The sequence below is a fragment of the Typopeltis vanoorti genome, chromosome 1 (assembly GCF_054136105.1).
Source record: "Typopeltis vanoorti isolate ZY-2024b chromosome 1, IOZ_Tvanoo_1.0, whole genome shotgun sequence".
In the NCBI taxonomy this organism is placed as follows: domain Eukaryota; kingdom Metazoa; phylum Arthropoda; class Arachnida; order Uropygi; family Thelyphonidae; genus Typopeltis; species Typopeltis vanoorti.
This window is the reverse complement of record NC_143549.1, coordinates 114407258-114429457: the sequence shown is the minus strand read 5'-3', so window position 1 is coordinate 114429457 and position 22200 is coordinate 114407258. Positions and strand designations below refer to the sequence as shown.

General features: G+C 34.9%; 1 protein-coding gene across 1 annotated transcript in view; it reads right to left on the bottom strand.

The window, feature by feature from the left end:
• The window catches only part of LOC150110328 (TOG array regulator of axonemal microtubules protein 1-like), a 323432-nt gene that overhangs the window by 119362 nt on the left and 181870 nt on the right, over positions 1-22200 (bottom strand). Inside the window, exons 7-8 of the mRNA XM_090392920.1 lie at positions 18283-18691; positions 2005-2071 (exon numbers count right to left, since the gene is read on the bottom strand). Coding sequence (XP_090249046.1) covers positions 2005-2071; positions 18283-18691 — 476 coding nt within the window. The remainder of the gene's footprint in view (positions 1-2004; positions 2072-18282; positions 18692-22200) is intronic.

Sequence of the window (22200 nt, the reverse complement as noted above, 5' to 3'; positions counted from 1 at the left end):
TAACATAGTCAATGAGACTTTTCTTATTCCTTGCATCTTCTCTCCATGTGAAGTTGTGCACATTTTTATGTTGGAACATTATGTTAGTAATAACCAGTCCATGTCTTGAGCAGAAATCCAACAGGTATTTGCCATTATTATTAGCTTTTCTGTATTCTCCAAATTTTCCCAAAATATTTTTGAATGTCTGACAATCGTTTCCTACTCTGCTATTTAGATCCCCAACAAAGACCAACTTTTCCTTTTTCATTGTGTCAGTTGCTTTTTCTAAAGCATCAAAAAATTCCTCCACTTCTACCTTAGTAGAACCTTCTGTGCGACCATAGGCACAAATAAGTCTCATTGTCCAGTTCCCCATTCTCATATTTACACACATCACTCTACTTGAGATTGCCTGCCATTCGAGAAGATTAGCCTCGTATTTCATGTTGAATACTATGGCTACTCCTTCTTTTCCTTGATGGTTATTGATGGTTTCTATCTTCAATTCTTCTAACACTGGGTTTTTAATTTTTCTTCATCTAGATGATGAGTTGGAGTTTCATCTGCCCTGGTTCCTGATGAAAACAGCAGAGGCCTCTGTTTAACTAGGAGATGCCCTAGCCAGCATAAAATCTCATCATGTTGTATGGTCAACTAAGTTCCGAATTGCCAGTTTCTTTTGTTTAGTACTGAATGGATATCTACTGATGAGTAGCACTATGATGGTAAGGACTGGCCATTGGAAATGTCAGAATCCACTTTCAGTTCTCTGCATTCCTTTAAGCCAATGTGGAAGTCTCATCCTATTTATCTGGCTTTTATCCTTAAGCAACCTCCCCTCATATCAACAATTTCAGATCACTTTTTAGACTCCATCATTAAGTTCGTGACCTACAAATAAAACTGTACTGGACTCACTTCTATTTTAATTGGAGAACAAGAAAGTTTTCTCGAGTTTGTTTTAACTGAAGTGTTATAAAGATTTACAACTATAATGAAAGTCATCACAATGTTTAAGCAATTTCCTTTCTCATTCCTCCATTGCCAACTTTATTTCACTTTCTGTTGAATCTCCATACAATCAAAATACAGAAATAAATGCAGCTCTCTTTTTCTGTGTTCTCTTCTCCTCTCTGGAACAGCTTAAAATTTTAATATCTGTTATCATCCTTTTCACTCCTGGTAATGCTCAGAAATACAGCAGAACAACTTCTGCTGTATTTCACTAATGTGCACTGCTATTATTAATTACATTGCTTTGCTCGAAAAGGTTATAAAGTTCTTTCATAAAGCAGGAAAGTCATTCAATAATAATTCTGTCATGAACCTAGCATATATGATTTCTCCCCCACCTACCCACACACAAGGTTTAAATATTAGCACCTGATGTTTGAACTGATATTGTAATCATATTGATATGATTACAATATGAACTGATATCAATATCAGCTCATTTAATTACTTCCACAATGTGAATACAACAATGCATTTTACATAAGTAATAGCATATAACAAAAAATTTCAAATTGACAAATCATATGAATCTATTTATGTGGTAAAATTCTTATCTATATAATTTCATTTATACCTAAGCAAGACTTCAGTAACCAACATTGCCAAAAAAAAAAAAAAAAAAAAAAATTATGTCTCAAAGTATCTTGCTTGTGACATCCAAAAACAAATAAGATGAAAACATGTAAATCACTTTATAACTTTAAATAATTTTATATAAATTAATAGTTTATCTAACCTGCTTAACTCAGAATTTCTTTTTCTTTTTTTTTATTCTGTGTAATATCAAAATATATACAGAAACCTACACACCATTCATCATCACATGCAAACCAACGAGAAAGCATGTATTTAACTGACAATAACATATTCATTTCACAGTTTTAAATGAATACAGCATAATCTAAAATAACTATACTTAATGCATATCACTGAAACTGCTAATAAACTAATTATATATGTTTATAAAGCAGCAACAAAAAACAAATCCTAAAAAAAATACAAACTCACTTTGTAAATTTTCTTAAAGTACCAGGCGTCTTCAATGAGGAAGAACGGGAAAGTGGTTTTAGTTCACCTAATAAAAAAAACAAAACTTCATACTACAAATCTTGTATAAACATAGTGTTTTCATTAGTTTATTTACTTATTTTTAAAGTTATTTTGCTTTAGACTAGATTACAGCCATATAAAAATTATAATAATACAAAAAAAGGGTCTATGCATAATGCCCAACTTTTCAGAATTATAAATATATGTTATAGATGTAAATAACCAATTTCATATTATCAACAGGACAACCACCACAGAATGTTGAAAGTTTATTTTTCACTTGGTTAGAGTATAATAAATTTAGTTTAATCCTTTATCCAAGTGTGAGCAAACAAAGTTTGCTCCTGAAAGTATCTTCAGGACTGGGGTAAGGTGGTACAACACTAGGACACTCCTTGCAAAGGTGGAGCAAGCTACCAACACTCCTGTCTCAGTATCTCCCATAATGCAAAACACATCTCCTTGTGGATATGTCTAATGTTATGCATTAAGGGAAGGGCCACAACCCAGACTAGTTTCAACCTTTATTGAGGTCTCTTCAGTGGGAGCCAGACCCAAGTGGAGATACCAGGCAGAAGCATTAACAGGTCATTACTACCTATAGGAGTTGCCAAATGGTGTGCCACCCTTTTTTTAATAAATTACTCTGGATTTAGAGAAAGACGTTGAAAGTTTATTTTTCACTTGGTTAGAGTATAATAAATTTAGTTTAATCTTTTATCCAAGTGTGAGCAAACAAAGTTTTCGCCTGAAAGTATCTTCAGGACTGGAGTAAGCTGGGCCTGGCTCCCACTGAAGAGACCTCAATAAAGGTCGAAACTAGTCTGGGTAGTGGCCCTTCCCTTAATGCATAACATTATACATGTCCGCAAGGAGATGTGTTTTGCATTATGGGAGATACTGAGATAAGAATGTTGTTAGCTTGCTCCAACTTTGCAACAAGCTGCCCGGTGTTGTACCACTTTACCCCAGTCCTGAAGATATTTTCAGGTGCACACTTTGTTTGCTCACACTTGGATAAAGGAGTAAACTAAATTTATTATAGTCTAACCAAGTGTAAAATAAACTTTATACTAATTTCCATTATTCTTCCAATTTTCTTTACACCCAACCAGAATACCAGACAATACAAATTATTTTTGGATCTGGATTGTCCAAAGTTGATCTGGAGCAGGTTAGGACATTTTCCTAACCTGCTCACTTTTAAAAATACAATGCTGATGTTAGCTCTCCCAATGGCAACTTCAACCATAACTTGTCTCCATTTCCTTTTCTAGACTGACCTTTTCTTGGCCTCAAATTAATGGCACTACATTAGTGCCAAATAGGATGAAGTTCAGGATGATTATTGTTTCTGCTTTTCTAATCCAAACCCTGCTCAGAATGAGAGACTTCATTTCTTCCACATCACACAAAAACACCCCCACTATCCATGCATGCATTCCTCAACAAGTGAATCAAGTCAAAAACCCCAGTTTTGTACTTAAATTTGAATTTCTGGTTTTCACTAAGGCTACTGGGAAGAACAGTTGTCTATGCTTCTACCTTTTTTCATGATAACTGTATAATTCTCTAGGATTTTGCTTTAGTTCCTCAGTCAATCTCCTTTCATATACCAATTTCTCTTTCCTCAATATGCAGTAAAAACTTTCATCACTTCTAAAACTGTACTTTATGCTCATCTTTAAATGCAGTGCTGAATATAAGCTAGTGAATTTTTGTGCTACCAAAACAGAATCCGTATAATGAAATTAATAAAAACATTCAAGATCGAAACTAGTCTGGGTTGTGGCTCTTCCCTTAATGCATAACATTAAGGGAAGGGCCACAACCTATCCGCAAGGAGATGTGTTTTGCATTATGGGAGATACTGAGATAGGAGTGTTGGTAGCTAGCTCCACCTTTGCAAGGAGTGCCCTGGTGTTGTACCACCTTACCCCAGTCCTGAAGGTACTTTCAGGCACAAACTTTGTTTGCTCACACTTGGATAAAGGATTAAACTAAATTTATTATACTCTAACCAAGTGAAAAATAAACTTTCAACATCTTTCTCTAAATCCAGAGTAATTTATTAAAAAAGGGTGGCACACCATTTGGCAACTCCTATAGGTAGTAATGACCTGTTAATGCTTCTGCCTGGTATCTCCACTTGGGCCTCGCTTCCACTGAAGAGACCTCAATAACGGTCGAAACTAGTCTGGATTGTGGCCCTTCCCTTAATGCATAACATTAGACATATCCACAAGGAGATGTGTTTTGCATTATGGGAGATACTGAGACAGGAGTGTTGGTAGCTTGCTCCACCTTTGCAAGGAGTGTCCTGGTGTTGTACCACCTTACCCCAGTCCTGAAGATACTTTCAGGTGCAAACTTTGTTTGCTCACACTTGGATAAAGGATTAAACTAAATTTATTACACCACAGAATGAGTATGAGCTGGTTCTATGCATCCAGCATAAAGAAATAAACAGCTCACTGGCATCTACTATATATCCTTGTTTTGATTTGCAAGTTTACATATATATATATATATATTTTTTTTTTAACTCTTAAAATTGTTTCATTCATAATGTTCATTTTGAAAATTTGCCAACCTGGAAACAACCTGAACATCCTAGAGGTGTACTTCAAGCAATGGTACCTGAAGCCAAGCCAAGCTAAGCCAAGCCCAACAAAAACTGTGGTCACAGCATTTCGCCTGAACAATACAGAGGCAAATCGACACCTCAATCTCTCTTTCTGTGAAAAATGGTAGAACATGAGCCTCACCTGAAATATCTTGGAGTGAGCCTGGACAGAAGTCTAACCTATAAAAGGTGCATCACCATCCTGTCCAACAAAGTTAAAATGAGAAATAATATCATCTCACAGCTTGCTGGAACAACCTGAGGTTGTGGTGCTGATGTCTTAAGGTCATCTGCACTAGTCATCGCATTCTCTGCAGCAGAATACTGTGTCCCTGTCTGGGAAAAGAAGTGTGCACACTAAAGACACCCAGCTAAAGCTCTACCATGTGCACAATTAGTGGAACACTGAGAAGCATCCCTTCTTCCCCTGGCTGCCTGTCCTATCTAACATTGCTCCACCAAATATATGGAGAAGACAAGCCTCGATAAAAGTATTTACTAAAGTAATGAGCAACCCGCTCCTGCCCCTGCACCAGACTCTCATAAATCCACCTAGTATTCGCCTAAAATCACGAAAACTCTTTCTAGTCCATGGATGAACTCTCTTCAGCTGCCTTACCATCAATACCTGACATGTGGAGAGAACAATGATCCAACAACCTCCTAACAAATGGTTTCCTGGTTGAAGATCCCTGTGCTCTGCAGCCTAGTTTTGCCCTTCCTAGGAAGATTTGGTCATCTATCAACAGGATCAGAACCAACCAGGACAGATGTGGATACCTACTACATAAATGGAGACTATCAGACCACCCTTATTGTGACTGTTTCCCTGTGGCCCACACAATCACTCATATTGTGAATGACTGCCCAAGGAAAGCAGCTACAGGTCAATGTCCAGACCAGAAAGCCAATTCAGGGTATTATCTATCCTGGATGGAATTTCATGGCGGTGGCCTCCAGGACATCCATGCAGGACAGATGATGCCCTGGATTGGCTTTCTAGTCTGGACATTGACCTGTAGCTGCTTTTGCCATAAGAACAAATAAATAAATAAATAAAATTCATAATGTTCATGAAAATACAGCATGATATAATACTGGACTGTATACTTCTTTGCACCATTTTTCATATTTAGTTTTCAATTATTCAATCCTTCTCAATCCCAATTTCACATAAGTCAGCTAGCACCGATTACTGTATTTGTATTCTTCACTACTTAAATATATAAACAATATAGTTAAATGGATAAACAGTGAAATCAGGGAAGGTCAGTGGAAAAAGATGTCGAGGAGGTACAAGAAATTGATATCACCAGATACATCAGGAACATAAAGCGCAGCTAGAAAGGTGACAAGTATGGTAAAGAAAGAAAAGTGTAACATGAGAGGAAACCAAAGTTATGAGTCAAATCCCACCAGTCAAGTCAATGATAGTTCAAAGGAATTCTTTCATGTGGAAAGCATAAGGAAGAATAACTATGGAAGGCTGATAATAGTAGATGATTATTGGTAGCAGAATGACAACAGCAAAATTATTGTATATCATATTGGCAAAAATTGATGTCATGCAACACATAGAAGGGATGCAAAAAATAGAATTTGAAGGGAAATAATCAGATTTATCAAGTTAAGTTAGATGTTAATAAGGCTGTGGCAATAGATGACATATCCCCATGTATTTTTAAAGAATGTACAAAAAATTTGCCATGCTCTTGATGTGGTTATTTAATGGAAGTCATGCAGTGGGAAAGGTTCTTAAGGAGTGGAAAAAGTTCCTGAGTAGAGGAAATAAGGCACAATAGAACTAATCCTGTATTCAATTCCTAACCAATCACTTCAATATATTGACTACAACTGTAGATATATGAATGTTTATAACTGAAAACATCTATACTAGAGGTTATGACTGTCGGATGAGGAAGATTCATATATAGCAGCATTTTTGCACTTTGTAAAGAGAATTTCATAGATTATCACATGATAGATTGGAGTATACATACCGCAGAAGATAGAAATGGATAACCAACTAGGTAGATGGATTACAGATTTGCTCTCTGAATGATGCCAGCAAGCAGCAAATGGGACAATATTCCCAAAAAATAAGATAACAAGTAGTGTACTGCAGATTTCTGTTCTTGGACCCTGCCATTTAACTTATTTGTTAATGATATTTAATATGAATTGACTGAGGATCTAAGGCTGGTTGTTGATTATGCAAAATTGAGAATTACTGATGTCAATTTCCTTGAGGAAGATTTGAGTAAATGTTTAGCTTGGACAAATGAGTTATGTCATAGATTTAATATTAAATAAGCACAAGGTGATGCATGCACTTTGCAGTACATGAAAAGAGGCTGTGTAATGTATTGTTGAAAGTGTGCTTCAGTGGTGAGATTAAAGATTTGGCATGATAGATAACAGTGAACTGAAGTTTAAAAGGCACACTGCAAGTGTTGCAAAGACTACATATCACATTGCTGCTATGTTAAGGGGGTGTCTGACAAGCAAGAATAAGGAGGCGGTTGTGAAACTTGTGTTTATGTAGTCTGACCAGTATATAAGTACTGGTTAGACAACATGGGCTATTGTGCTCAAATTTGGTTCTCTCTTTTTATTATGATGTGAAAATAATGGAGAATGTTCAGATGAGTGACCAAGGTAATATCAGGACTCTGGTGTGGATAGGGAGAGGCTGATGGCATGTAAATTGCACAGGTTGGGAGATAAGTGGAAAAGAAGTTATATGATAGTGATAATTAAGTTAGTGAGGAGATTTTATCAGATTAATACAGGAGATCAAAAAAAGAATGGAAGGTGGGAGAAGAAGAATGAGAAATCATCCCTTGAAGGTGGGAAAAGGTGTGGTCAAAAGGGATGTGAGGAGTATATCTTTTACGTGGAGATTGGTGGGTGAGTGTAACATATTGCCAGAATGCACTGTGAATTCCAAGATCACTAAGATGTTTTAAGGTTCAACATGATAAATATGTTGCTAGTGAAATGGACCTCCAATGAGTGTGCAAACTCCACGAAAGTTGCTGAAATAATAAGTCAAACATATAAAGAAAATAAAGAAACTAATAACTAAAAAAATTTGTCATAATGTACCATCATTTTTTATTTTGGTTTAACCAATAAGAATGCAATTTGGTCAGCTAAATCCCAAATTGCCATCCCATCCTCGTTCGTTCAGTATCCAAGTAGATACCCAACAGGGTGCACCACGAGAAGGTGAGGATTGGACATTAGGTCAGAAGCCCTGGTCAGTTCTCTGCATTCCTTTAAATGCTATATGGAGGTCTCCTCTCAGTTATACAGCTTTTGATACTTGAGAAATGGTTGAGAAGAATTGTGGAAGAAAAGCTGGGTGAATAACAAGCTGGATTCAGGCCAAATAGAGGCTGTCAGGATCAGATCTTCACTTTACGACAAATAGTCGAGAAAGCATGGGAATATAACAAAGATCTGTATTTGTTTTGTCGATTTGGAAAAGGCATATGACAAGGTACCAAGAGAGAAGCTATTCAATATGTTACAGTTATATGGTGTCAATGGGGCATTATATCAAGCAATACTTAGTCTTTATTTGAGTTGCAAGTCAGTAGTTAGAATTGAAGGAAGCACATTAGTCCCCTCTGTTATTCATTATCTATATGGATCACATTATGAAGAAAGTGGTATTAAACATGATATCAGAATTGGAGATGTTAATGTATGCTCTTTGCTTTATGCGGATGTTGTTATACTTCTAAATAAATCTGCTACAAGTCTGCAAGATTCCCTGACTAAATTGGATAACTGTTGTAATAGATATGGTATGAAGGTCAGCAATAAAAAGACAAAGCCAATGAAAATAGGCAGAATCATAGAAAATGTCAACTGTGTTGTGAATGGAGAACCTGTGGAACAAGTAAAACATTTCAGCTACTTAGGCACAGTTTTTAGTGAAGATGGTAAATTAAATATAGAAATAGACAACTGAATCAGCAAAGTTGGTATGGTGGGAAGTCAATTGAATAAATTCATATGGAATAAGAGAGAAATTTGTTGGAACACTAAATTAGCTGTATACAAGACAGTGTTCAAACCAGTTTTAACTTACGGATCTGAGATCTGGGTCAGAAGTAAAACACTTGACCAAAGACTAGAGACTGCAGATATGAGAGTCCTGAGAAAGATTAGAGGCATGAAGAGATGACATCAATGGCAATATCGTATTAAAAACGAGGATATTAGGAAAGAACTTGACATTGTCAGCATCTAGGAATGCATTAGTAGAACTAATTTCAGGTGGTATGGTCACTTAAACAGAATGAGCAAAGAAAGATTAGCAAAACAAGTGTTCTCTGTCAGGTTGGCAGCAAAACGACCCAGAGGAAGACCAAGATATAGGTGGATTGATACGGTACAAAGTGCCTTAGACGATAGAAATATAAGATCTGATAATGTTGGAGTCTTGACAAGTAACCAACTGATTTGGAGGAAAATTGTAGATAGGAAGTTACTAATGATATAATTTTTTTCATGGAGTACTATCATATCCTGTACACCCCTTGAGGGTACATCGCAGGAAATTGATGATAATGATGATGATAACTAAAAAAAAAAAAATCTCAAGTTATATTAATCAAATAATTTCACAATTATATGACTATTAAGAATGAAACTTGGTTTTTAACAGTTGTTAAGATACACTAAAAGATAAGCAAATACCAATTAGTTTCACTACAGGAGGGCTAGTTGCTTGGCTACGGATTATATACAACACGTGATTAAACCATTAGAATAGAAACAATAAGAATGAGGCTGAACTTCTCATTCTTGCAATTCTAGCAGTTTATCTGACATATGATTTAATTATGTAGATGTAAAGGATCATATGACTTCTAGACATCATTTAAGATAAATCCATGGTATCTGTTGAAGGAGCCACATAAGCAAATAACAGTCAATTCAGATAACAGTTGTCTTCCAGATAAGGCACATTGGCTATATCCCAATCTAGTGTTATCTGTGGTGAATGATTGATATGAAAGATCTGATGTTTCTTTTGTGTGCATATATCATAGAGATGTTTTTTTTTCCTTATTTCAGTACTTCTGCTTTCCTGAAATGTTGAATAATACCTGGATATGGAAAGGGTAATTGTCTTTTGTCAAACAGTCTCGTTACAAAATAGCATTTTTTAGATGGTGTCCTTTAAAGGCCCATTAAGGATGAAGTGATTCAACAGATTCTGGAGCTCTTCTTTTAGTTTTTTTTCATTGCCTATAACAGTATAAGGTATTTTTCAGCATGTGAATTGTGCCTAATTTCTGAGGGGGGAAGTGAAAAAAAGGAATAGAGGTTGAATTATCAAATTCTCAAATGAGGGTGGAATTTTGGTAATTATCAAAAAGCTGACATGTAGTTTTTATTTATTTATATATATATATATATATATATATAGAAAACAGATATCAAGAAATGGTAGCTTCCTTTCATTCTTTAATTCTAGAATAAACTGCATTTTTTTGATGGAATGAACTGAGGGATCAAAATCATAGATGTGTTTCCAAACTATAAATATGTTATCAGCAGTATCGATATATACAACACACACACACACAGAAACAAACACATATCCCCATAAATAACATTCACCGACAATAATGTCAACTGGCAGAGCACTTTCTACAATCTCAATCTAAATAACTGCTTCCTGTTTCATTCACACTGTGATCAAATAACATAAATAACAAATGTATCTAGTTTAAGGTAATGAAATTTTAGGTATAGAAGATTAAAAATGGGAAATTCTCTATGTATTCTTTGATATGTGATATCAAAGAAGAAAGAATTATGTACCTAATGACACAGTGGATCTGCTTCAAAACCTTTTCCCACCAGACACAGACAGACTATTCAAACACTGTATGGAAAATACTATTTTCATATTTCAGGACAAATATTGGGAACAATAAAGGACTTGCCATTGGTTTCCCCCCTTATCTCCAGCCCTGGCCAACCTCTATATAAAAAATTTTGAACTTGTTACAATGCCCAACAGCTCTATATTTAAATCTTTTACCTTTTCATAAAATGTAAGCTATTTTTCACATATTCTGTTTTTCCTATATGAGAACTACCAGGTTCGACAGATACTTTGCAAAGTTTGAAGCTGGGGAATCTCCCACCTACAGTTTGTCATAACAGAATATCTTTTTTGTGTATTTTTGGTGATTCATAAATTCTTGGAACTAATGGATGTTTTGATTCCAGATTTTTTAAATTCCTCTGGCCAATTTGGTAACTTTTTGATCAAGTCATTCGTTTTATCATGTGTATGCCATGTGGGATCTCAGTCTAAGTAGGTGTTAAGTAATAGGGTGTTCATTTTTCTTACATATTCATAACCACTGTTGCATTTTCTTTGTCTGCTTTAACCATTACTACGAACCCAGTAGCACCACCCATAAGAAAAACAGAATCATATGTGAAGAATAGCTTACATTTTATTGAAAAAATAAAAGATTTAGTCTTCATACATCCTAACAAGTTTAGATGTACTCAGTCTTTTCATCAATGTATCTAGAAATGACACAGTGAATCTGCTTCAAAACCTTTTTCCACTGGACACAGTCAGACTATTCAATCACTGTAAGGAAAACGCTTTTTTTTTTATATTTCAGGACAAATATTGAGAACAAAAGAAAGGACTTGCTATGGGTTTCCCTCTTATCTCCAGCCCTGGCCAACCTTTATATGGAAAATTTCAAAACGAACACTATTAAAAAAATCACAAGAAACCAAAAACTTGGTTACATTACAATGATGATATTATTGTTATTTGGTCAGGAACAATGGATGAATTAATTCATTTTAAAGATTATCTGAACAGATTGCATTCCAACATACAATTCAGTCTTCTACTGGAAGATCTCAAAAAATTACTACCCCTTGTTGAAATAAACAAAGAAAAATGACCTTCTCAGTATAGAGAAAACTTACCAACTGGAAGATCATCCATTACAAAAGATAGGCATGATTAAAACATTACGAGATATATCATACAAGATGTTCAGTATGTTAATTAATAGGAATGAAGAGCTACACTACCTGAAACATCACCTTATTCTCAATAGTTATGAACCCAAAACACTCAACAAATTTCTTATTACATCTCCTACAACTCCTATACTTGAACAAGATTTTAAGAATGCAATTTTCAAGAAACTTGTTAATAGATTCCTTTCTCTTTCTAGCCACTTGCCCACATATGGAACTGCTGTGCTATATATTTTGTGACCTCTCATGCATGGTGGTTAACATAAAACAAACAAACACTGATTTTTTTAAGCTTTTTCTTTCTCACTCTGTTTAAGTGATGAGAAATTTAAATAGTTCTGCTCACATATTATTGTTAAAAGTCAATGATGTCATTGATAGTGTTCTCTATGTTCTTTAAGTCAGTGGTTCTTAACCTTTTTACTGGCACACAAGTGAACTTCACTTTACATTCTCGCACCCCCTTTGAAATATGTATTTTTTATTTTAGAAAATAAAATTTATTGCAAAACAATTTATTGAAAAATACATATACATATATGTATCAACATAAAATCAAAAGAACATATCAGTTTTTAGTGACTAATATGTTGCTTTTTCATAATAATATTTTGAAAGCGAGGTTCCTCTTTCGAAAGGGCTACGCGCATATCATCACTTGCATTTAAGAGATTTCGGGTGTTTGTTTTTATGTGCAAAAGTGATGAAAATCCCATTTCGCAAAGATAGGTGGCAGTAAATTGTAGAAGCGTCTGCAATGCTGCCTTCGCCAGTTGTGGGAATGGTTCTGAGTACACCAGAATTGTTCTAAATCCAATTCCAGTGTCTATCCTGCTCTTTGCCAATATCTCCCATGGAAAAATATCCATGAAAAGAATCAATAAATTGTTGCAAATGTATTATAATTTCAAATAAAATTGTGATTTTTTTCGTTTTCCAGAACAATTTCATCAAGAAAGATGAAAGTTTGCAAAATTACCATTTTCAACTCAACATATTCAAATTTTTAGTTTTTCAATAGAAGCAAATAATTTTTCACTGGATGTTATTATGTTCTTACCATACCCTTGCATTGATATATTTAATTCATTTAGGTGAGCTAAGTAGGCCAATCGAGTTACTGCATTTCTTCTTTCAAAGTCTTGAACGAAATTACAATTTTGGTTATTAAAAAACTGAATAATCTCCTCCCGCTTTTCAAAAACCCTGCTAAGCATACGGCCCTTGGAGAGCCATCTAATGTCAGTGTGATAAAGAAGCACACTATGGTTAGCACCAATTTCTTTGCAAAAAGCACGAAAGATACGATGATTAAGCACCAGTCTTCAAATATACTTTACTATGTTTACTGCTGTAGCTAAATATTTTTTTTAAAGTTCTCTGGCAAAGTTTTTGATGCAAGTGTGTGGCGATGCAATGTGTTATTGTAACTTGTGGTACTTCTTTTTTGATATAGGCAAAAAAAAACATAACTATTGCCTAACATCGCAGGTGCACCATCAGTACATATTGAGCTAATCACATCTATTGGTATTTGATGTTTCAAGAAAAAGATTTTAATGTGATTAAAAACATCACTTCTTTTGCCATCAGTTCAAGTTGATCACAAAATAAAATTTCTAAATATGATATGTAGAAATACATATCATATTTATGTATTTTTATCACATAAAAAAAATATAATAAAATATAAAAAATTTCCATTTTTGATTTCAAAAGCCTCAGTGAATTAACATTCGCTACAGGGGTTCCGCAACATGTTAGCATTCGGTACGGGGGGGGGGGGGTCCGCGACATCAAGAAGGTTGTGAAATACTGCTCTAACCTATGCAGAGCCTAGCAAGAACAACTTCCTCTATCTTCAGTTTTTTTCACTAGTTAGACTACTGGTGCTCAGTTTCAGACAATATTTGTCAGTACCTCCTGCCATGATGACTACAATTGGGTTATCAGATTTAATCTGTCTGTAGCCTGTATACAAGACTGACAAACTGTATGTAGAGAAATTCTCACTGATCTAGCAGCTGCCATCTCATTTCTCTCATTTCCAATGTGACTGGGAATTCAAGAGGGCTGAACATTAAAATTAAGAATCTTCAATTTGTATAATACTTGTAGAACCTCACAAGACACTGCATATGGATTGTACATGGGAGACAAGATAGCCTGTATAGAAATCAATGAGTATGTATAAATCACACACTTTTGGTAGTAGTTTTCCTTTATATGCAAAAGCCAAATTGCATTCAACTCTGCTGTACAATTACTTTAATTAGCTGGAATCTAATTGGTTATTTAATGTGTGCATTAAATAACTGCAGACAGACAGATGATGGAATGCAAGACTTCCTTAGTTGTCACGGTGAGAGATTGCAAGAAGGATTGCAAACCTGCCATGAAAGAATGCTGTTATGTTTGATGTAGGTAATGCATAAACTTTAATGCCAATAGTTTGCATAATCTCTTTAACATGCATGCCAAAGAATGTATGGCAGTCTGATGTGTGTGATATTGATCTATCCAATGTACAGAAAAGATACTAGCTCACACAGGATGATCTGAAATAGACTATTTTAACTCAACTTATAACCCATTGGTAAATAATGGGACATACTGTAACAAGAAATCCCATAGATATGTGAATAGCTACTGCTTCTAGAGCAATATTAAGCTGACCACGATGGAAAGGAGTGTGGTTGCACTCTAAGATAGCAAGCTTGCCATGAGCAGGACCATCTACAGTTACAAACAATAGTGAAGAGCCTTAAGGTGGGGTCCTCATTGGGTTTTAAACATTTCCTCCTGCAGACAGAAACAGAATGGTTTGTGTTTCTGCAGCAGAGCCTTGATATCAATATTTTCATGAAATCCACAACATTCAATTGTGAAAATTTTCCTATTTTGACCTTGTAGATTTGCCTGATTTCTGAGACACTGAGGGGCTTGCTTTTGTCAGGTTCATATTTGTCTGCTGAAAAATAAAACCATCATCAAATGATTCTGACACATCAGATGTATGAAATGTGTCAGATCATTTGGCGAGTTTAGTTCACATTCAGTGGATGAAGAAATATCCATTTAGGGTGGTCTGGTGATTTTTCTTGTACCAATATCTTTTCCATAATTTTTTTAGTTGAGTTCACATCACATGGAATCATTTTTGGAACTGATTTAGGAGTGCAACCATAGACCATGTAACTGATATGTTCCACAGAGAAGTACTCAAGATCACAAAGTTCAGGTAATGCAAAATTATGAAATGGTAGAATAGACATATGAGTTTGAGTAGCTATTGATATTTTCTTACCTGTCACCTTCTTAGCATAAGAGGATTTCAGGATAGGTCTAGTGGTGGTGAACTTTCTCTCTGCATCTTGATATATCTTGTTCTGTTTTAATCATTTGTATTTTTTTTTTCATCTACCACTTCTGAAATGCACAGGCTGAATGATCTCTTATTGCTGACCATTTACCTTTCTTTACAGAGTGAGATTTGTTATCATGTTCTTTGTTACCACACTGGACACAGGTAGTAGAGACAGCCAGTTTGGGCATAGCCATATTTCTGACATTTAAAGCATCTCAGTAGAATAGGGATACACAGCCTAATAGAACAATTAAGATACCTTGCTTTTGCAGATGTTGAAGGCTTAGGTATCAAAAGTAAGCATGATCATCTCATTCCAACCACAAACATCAGTTTGTGGTTGGAATGAGATGATCATCTCTACGTATCAGGAAACCAGTCACTCCTTTACATTTGAACATATTTCCTCACCAAGAAGATCCCATCCTGATATCACTCCTCTACAAGAGTGTAATGTTTAATGAGATGTCACTGTAACAAGTATTCCACTCATTACTGTTGCCTTTAGTAATGTTTCTGGGTGTTTCTGGCTAGATGCTGCTACAAGGACATCACCAAAGTGTAGTTTCTTAACTATGTTGGGAGATTCTGCCATTCCTTCTAAATCCTTTTGAATACAAAAGGTGATTTTCCCTATTGGCTTTTCACCTGTTGCATGGATGATCAGAAACACTGACACATTTATACTGGTATCACATCTTTTGTTTCTTACTTTTTAAAGTTATGAGTACATTTTAAAGCTGCGATTGATTCCAAAAACAATCTCTCTGACTTATGACTCCTGTGTAGCACTTTTGTTTTCTTCCATTTGATCCTGTGTGAAGGGGTATCCACAGAATGATCTGCTAGACCCAACTTACCATAACGATAGTGTCGAATGTATATTTTATTTTTTTCACTCACAAGTCTACTGTTTCAGCTCTGCATTTTTTATATATAGGTATTCCACAGTATCACATATAGGTATCACTGTTTCACAAAACTGGCAACTACCATTCCTTCACATTCTGCTCAATCTGTTAAACAGAGCAGCATATGCCCAAAATTCCTTTTCTGTCCAACTGTAATTCCACCAAACCTGCTGCTGCTTCTCTCTTCCTCATTCATTCCATCTGCTGTTGTCCTCTGAAACAGCTATCTCATGAAATATTTCAAAACATTTGCAACCTACCTCTTTAAGAAAAATATCAATAAATTTCTTCTTTCCCAATCCTCACCTACACCTCACACCACTGATTGTGCTAGAGGCTCTTCTACCTCTCATTTATGAGATCAATATTAAAAAAAAATAAAAATTCTCCACTATATAAGCTATTCTTCTCAACCAAACAAATGATATTCTACAATTTCAGCTCTATCTTTTCTATAGATATTTTCATGTGTATCATTCTGTTGGTACTCGTGTATTTATAATTTCTCTGCAAACAAGAGTTGTGAAAAAAATAATAATGGAAAATCCTCAGGCCTAAACATATCACATCAATAAATTCATCAGCCTTTAAAAAACTAGGCATTCTTTTCCTCCATCTAGTGGCTATGTACAAATCTCAAATCCACCCATCCTTAGAATACTGTTTGCATGATAGGTATTGTGTGAATAATGGATTTCCTGTGATGAATCTTCTGACTCCATGGAAATACATGTATAATAATAACAATAACTGTATTAAAGGTTATTTAACATCAGATTACATGGTTGCAGATATAGCCAGCAGGATTACATGAAGATGCATAAATGGTGGACAGGATCCAAAGGCAAATGACAAAATAGTGGAAAGTGTATGGAAAGTTCCCTATAAGAATAGACTGAAGGTCTGTGAACTTTAAAAACTAGCTGATAGGTGAAAAGGAGGAGACATGATAGAAGCATCTAAGTTATTGTATACACATACCAGCCACTGAATTAGAAACTTCAGAATTCAGTGGTTTCCATATAGGCATGTGGCTGACAATACTGATCCTCTTCAATTCCCTATGCAGAGTTTGGTGAGACATGAGTCAGGAACAGCCTTCATTAAATGCTTCAGTCAATTGCTGCACAAAGGAAGTTCTATTTGTCTGTATAAGATACTTCTCAGACAATGATGAACTTGTTCCTGACAAAATATCATCATCAAATTCCTGACATGTACCCTCAAGGGGTGTACAGGATATGATAGTACTACATGAAAAATTTACATCATTACTAACTTCTTATCTACAATTTTCCTCAAAATCAGTCTGTTACTTGTCAAGACTCTAACATTATCAGATCTTATATTTCTATCATCTAAGGCACTTTGTACTATATCAATCCACCTACATCTTGGTCTTCCTCTGGGTCATTTTCCTGCCATCCTGGCAGAGAACACTTGTTTGCTAATCTTTCCATGCCCATTCTGTTTAAGTGACCATACCACCTAGATTAGCTCTGCTAACGCATTCCGGGATGCTGACAATGTCATGTTCTTTCCTAATAAAATGTCTTATGATACAATTATACCTCTTAGATAAGCAATGTGTGTTATTAAACCCCTGGGATATCTTACCTTTTGAGAAACCAATCAGCTCTACCATTTTCAAAATCATCTCTCCAGCCAGATAAGCACCAACAATAAGCCCTTTATCAAACTCCAAAAGATCCATTGTTTTTTTTTTCCCCTTGTGATCAATCAACACCATTAACGATTACCGACCAGAAGCATTCTTAAACAGTTGCCTAGAACACTAGATAATGCAAGTGACCAAATATTTTGCATGTATGCATGAATTAGTGATGTACACGTATATCTGTATAAAGGTTTCTAATTCAGTGGCCAGTATGTGTAGGATTTGACACTAAAGACTTTTTTTTTTGTATACATGGCAGAAAAGGAGACCCATGGAAATTGTGTAAGAGTGTGGTTAGCAAGGGTGTTAGGATTACATTTTTTGCTTGAAGAGTGGTGAATGGGTGTAATGGATTGCCAGAGGTGGTTGTGTGTGCTGTGTCAGGGAATGAGTTTAAGGAGAGGTATAATAGTTATTGTGTGAATTCCCACAAGTCTTCTGATTCCATGGAGATAACTGTATAAGAATAATGATAATAGTAATATTTACTAAATTAAAAGTTTTTATTTTAACATTTATAATCTTTAATTAAGGTATAAATAAGAACCAACTAAAAGAAAAGCCATGAGAGAAAGAGCTTTAAATCACATACACGATTACTACATACCAGGTTTACCAAAAACAGTATTGTCTTCTGTCACCTTCTGAGCTATATCCAATCTGGGAGGAAGAGACTCGGGAATGCTAGAAATTGGTCTACTTTCTTCTATATTAATACTTGAATTTTTTTCCTTGTTGTCTTCAACAAAATGTGTTTCATTCATACCAGATGATTCAGATCCATCATTATATGAATTTTCTTTATCCTCGAGCAATATGGCACCCTCTTGAATATTCTGTTTCAAGCGTTCTTGGCGTTTTCGTTCTTCATGGATTTTTTTTTCTAAAATTTGTTTCCTTTCTTGCTGACTGCGTTCTCTTGTTACTCTTCTTTCTTCTGTTTCTTTTAGAATTTCTTGCTGCCGTTTTAAAAGTTTTTCAGGAGTAATTCTAGATATGGAAGTACTAAAATTATTCTGAAAATATAATAAAAAAGAATAATTAACTAAACATTGAAAAAGTAAACCAGACTGCGCACTCACACACACAGTCTGGATCAAAATCTCAAAGTCATAGTTCAAATTAACATAATTCTGTGAAGTAAGATGATTGGCATGTTGCTCTAAGAACATCCTCTGATAGTCCAAGCAATGAGGCTACAGTCAACGTTCTCTCTATTGTGCCTCCCCCCACCCCCCAAATTCTGTGCAAAGAAACCACCTCCTTTAAATACATCTCAGAAGTGCAAGCTCTAGGTTTCCTTTGCCAGAATGCCAATATTGTCATCATGAAGGCTGACAAAGGTAATGCCACTGTTGTCATGAATACCACAGAATATAATCATAAAATTAATGTCTTACTAAGAGGATAGGTCAACATACAGTGTTATCAGCAGGGATCCAACAAAAAGTCAAATCAAAAAATTAAACAAATTATTACACAATGTACAATCATGGGATGCCACTACCCGTCTGCCTAATCTTCATGGTCTTCCAAAAATATATAAGAATGGCAATGCACTGCACCCAAAAGTGGACTGAACCGGATCTCCCACTTACTACCTTGCAAATCATCTATTTCGTCATCTTCGAAATCTCACTGGCCATACCAGTTCTTGTATCAAAAACAGTCTTGACTTTCAAGACAAAAAAAAAAAAATTACATCTGTCTAATAACAAGATTATGGTTTCTTCTGATGTAGTCTCACTTTTGACCAACATACCGCTATAAGACTTTGGTTTTTAGAATCTGATTTCCCACAGGATATTATTAACCTATTTAAATTCACCATCAATGCTATTTTAAGTGGAATAATAAGTTATTCAAGCAAAGAGAAGGAATAGCAATGGACAGTCCTGTCTCATTAGACTTAGCAGCTTTTAATGAACATCTAGAAAAAGAACTCTTTGATACTATATTCCCTCAGTCTCGTATATGGTTACATTTTGTTGATGATATATTCAATGCAATCTGAATTCATATTGCGAATATATCATCTTGTGAATATTCACCGATTCAGAATTACTCAGTTCACACATCCTCTTAACATCATTCATAACAAAAAATGGGTATTATCAACAACAGTCTTATGCATAATGCTCATACGATCTGCTCTTCTGATTCTCCTTTTGTTAAATGAACTGAATAACATTAAAAGCAGTCTGATACAGGTAACCCTCGTATAACGTAGTACTTATACAACGCGGTCTACAAATTGTAGCAACCCTTGTTCAATGCAGTCTCGATATAACGCGGTCTACAAATTGCAGAAATCCTTTATCTTTTCATATATTTTTCACTATGCAACTTAAAAAATCAAATTTTATCTTCGTTAAATTTGTGTCTGCCCCATATTGCGCATGTAGTTATAAGTAGCAAATTTATATTAGGGAAAATACCCTTTAGCGTGGATGTACATCAATTGTTTACTGTGTAAAGTGTTAATTATTGTTGAAAGTTGTCTTCATTTTCTGCCAGGAAAGCGCATTAAAAATCATAAATGTGTTAATCTTAAGCTGAGCATTTTATTTTCTGGTGAGTTACATACAATATGTAATGCATTTTTTATGTAAAGAAATTATTTTTATAGTAATGGCCACATAGAGGGCTTTTGCGATATGGTTGAAAAAGAAATTAGTGAATTAATTGATGGGGAAATGAATTTAAATTAGGAGGAACTGGTACAATTAATAGATTACATCGAACCAAATGGTGGGGAAAATTCTACCGAAGATTCTGATTGTGATGAATCAGTTAAAAAATTCAGTTTAAAGAAATTAGCAGAAGGACTGGACTTGGCAAGAAAGTTAGGAAGCTATTTTATGGAGAATGATCCCTCAATGGAGCGCTCCGGAAAATTTCACGAGACAACTGGATATTTGTTTATCTCCATATTATGAACTTAATAAAAAATTGCAGCATAGTGCTAAGCAGGGTCCTATTACTAACTTCTTGGTAACTAAACCAGCCGAAGTATGCAATGAGAATCATACAAATTATGTCCAAGAGATTTCAAGTGATGACGACATCTGGCCACTCGTAAATAAAGAACATCTACGAAATGTTCGTTGTGAAGACAGCGACAATGATTAAAATATGCACTCAATGTTGTTTTGCCTAAAACATTTATGCATTATGTGCAATGAAGTTTATGTACAATTTGTAATTTTATAAGTTTATTCTAAATATTTGTTTCATAGTTTATATGTTTTCTTAACTTACATGAATTACAGGAATTAAATAAAAATATATTTTTGTTGGGTGTGTCATTGTTGTTTATATAATTTAAAAAAAAAAAAAAGATTTCAGAACATAATCCTACTTTTTCTATGCGATATGAGTCTCGCATAACGCGATTTATATAATGCGGCATTTCTATGGAACCTAACATCCGCGTTATGCAAGGGTTACCTGTATATGTAACGGATACAATAAAACTACCATTCAAAAAATTATTGATAATTATCATCCTTCCCCCAGATTACAATCTGATGTGAAAAGAATTTCAGTACCCTAGCTTAAAGGAACCTTAGAACAAATAGCAAGGATTCTTCAAAAATTCAGTCTATTCACACCAGCTCAGAAACTGTCTTCCTTTCTACCATCCCACGAAGGATGTATTACCACTGTTTCCTTAGTGTCTATCAAGTACACTGTTCATGCCATCTTTGTTATTTTGGACAGACTGGCCATTCTGCATTGATTAGTATATGAAGAACATCAAGACTATTATGACAAGCCAAAAGGCTTTATAATATATTGTTATTACTACTATAGCAAGCCAAAAGGCTTGTTATAGTAGTAATAACAATATATAAGTACACCAGTTTAGCGATGCGTTAGTAGAGGCATATGTAAGTTCGGTTCACTTAAAACCTTGATATTCCAGGTCTACCTACTCACTGATGAGACCTCAAAAAGGGTTGAAACCAGTCTGGATAGTGACCACTTCTCATAATGTAAAACAGTAATACATCTCCTAGGAGCTGCGTTTTACATTATGAGAGAATATTAAGGATATTCTCTCATAGTGATGGAGCTTGCTCCACCTTTGTTCCGAGTTGCCCTGGTGTTGTAGTACCCAAGTGATTACTTACACTTGGGCTCGCCAATAGTTTTTTCAGCATGAAACTCTAGGATTTCGATGGATTTCAATCCAAGTTTCGTACCCGGCTGTAGAATAATACAGGGTTTACCATCTCCCTTAAACTTAACATCAAGACTATATTAGATTTTTGGAATACAACAAATCTGGCCTTGCTTCGTATGCTACAGACACTAGGCACAGTATTCTTTGGAACCAGAATAAACTTCTTCAATCCAGCAAGTTCAAATTCGATTGTTTTTTCCTAGAAATGTGTGAAACTCTATGAAACTGTTCAAAACTTGGAATCAAGATTATATGCTGAAGTTTTGAGAAGTGATGATTATTAACTGTTCATAAGTGTTTTTTTTTTTTTTAATCTACACAACTTTTAATAATTGT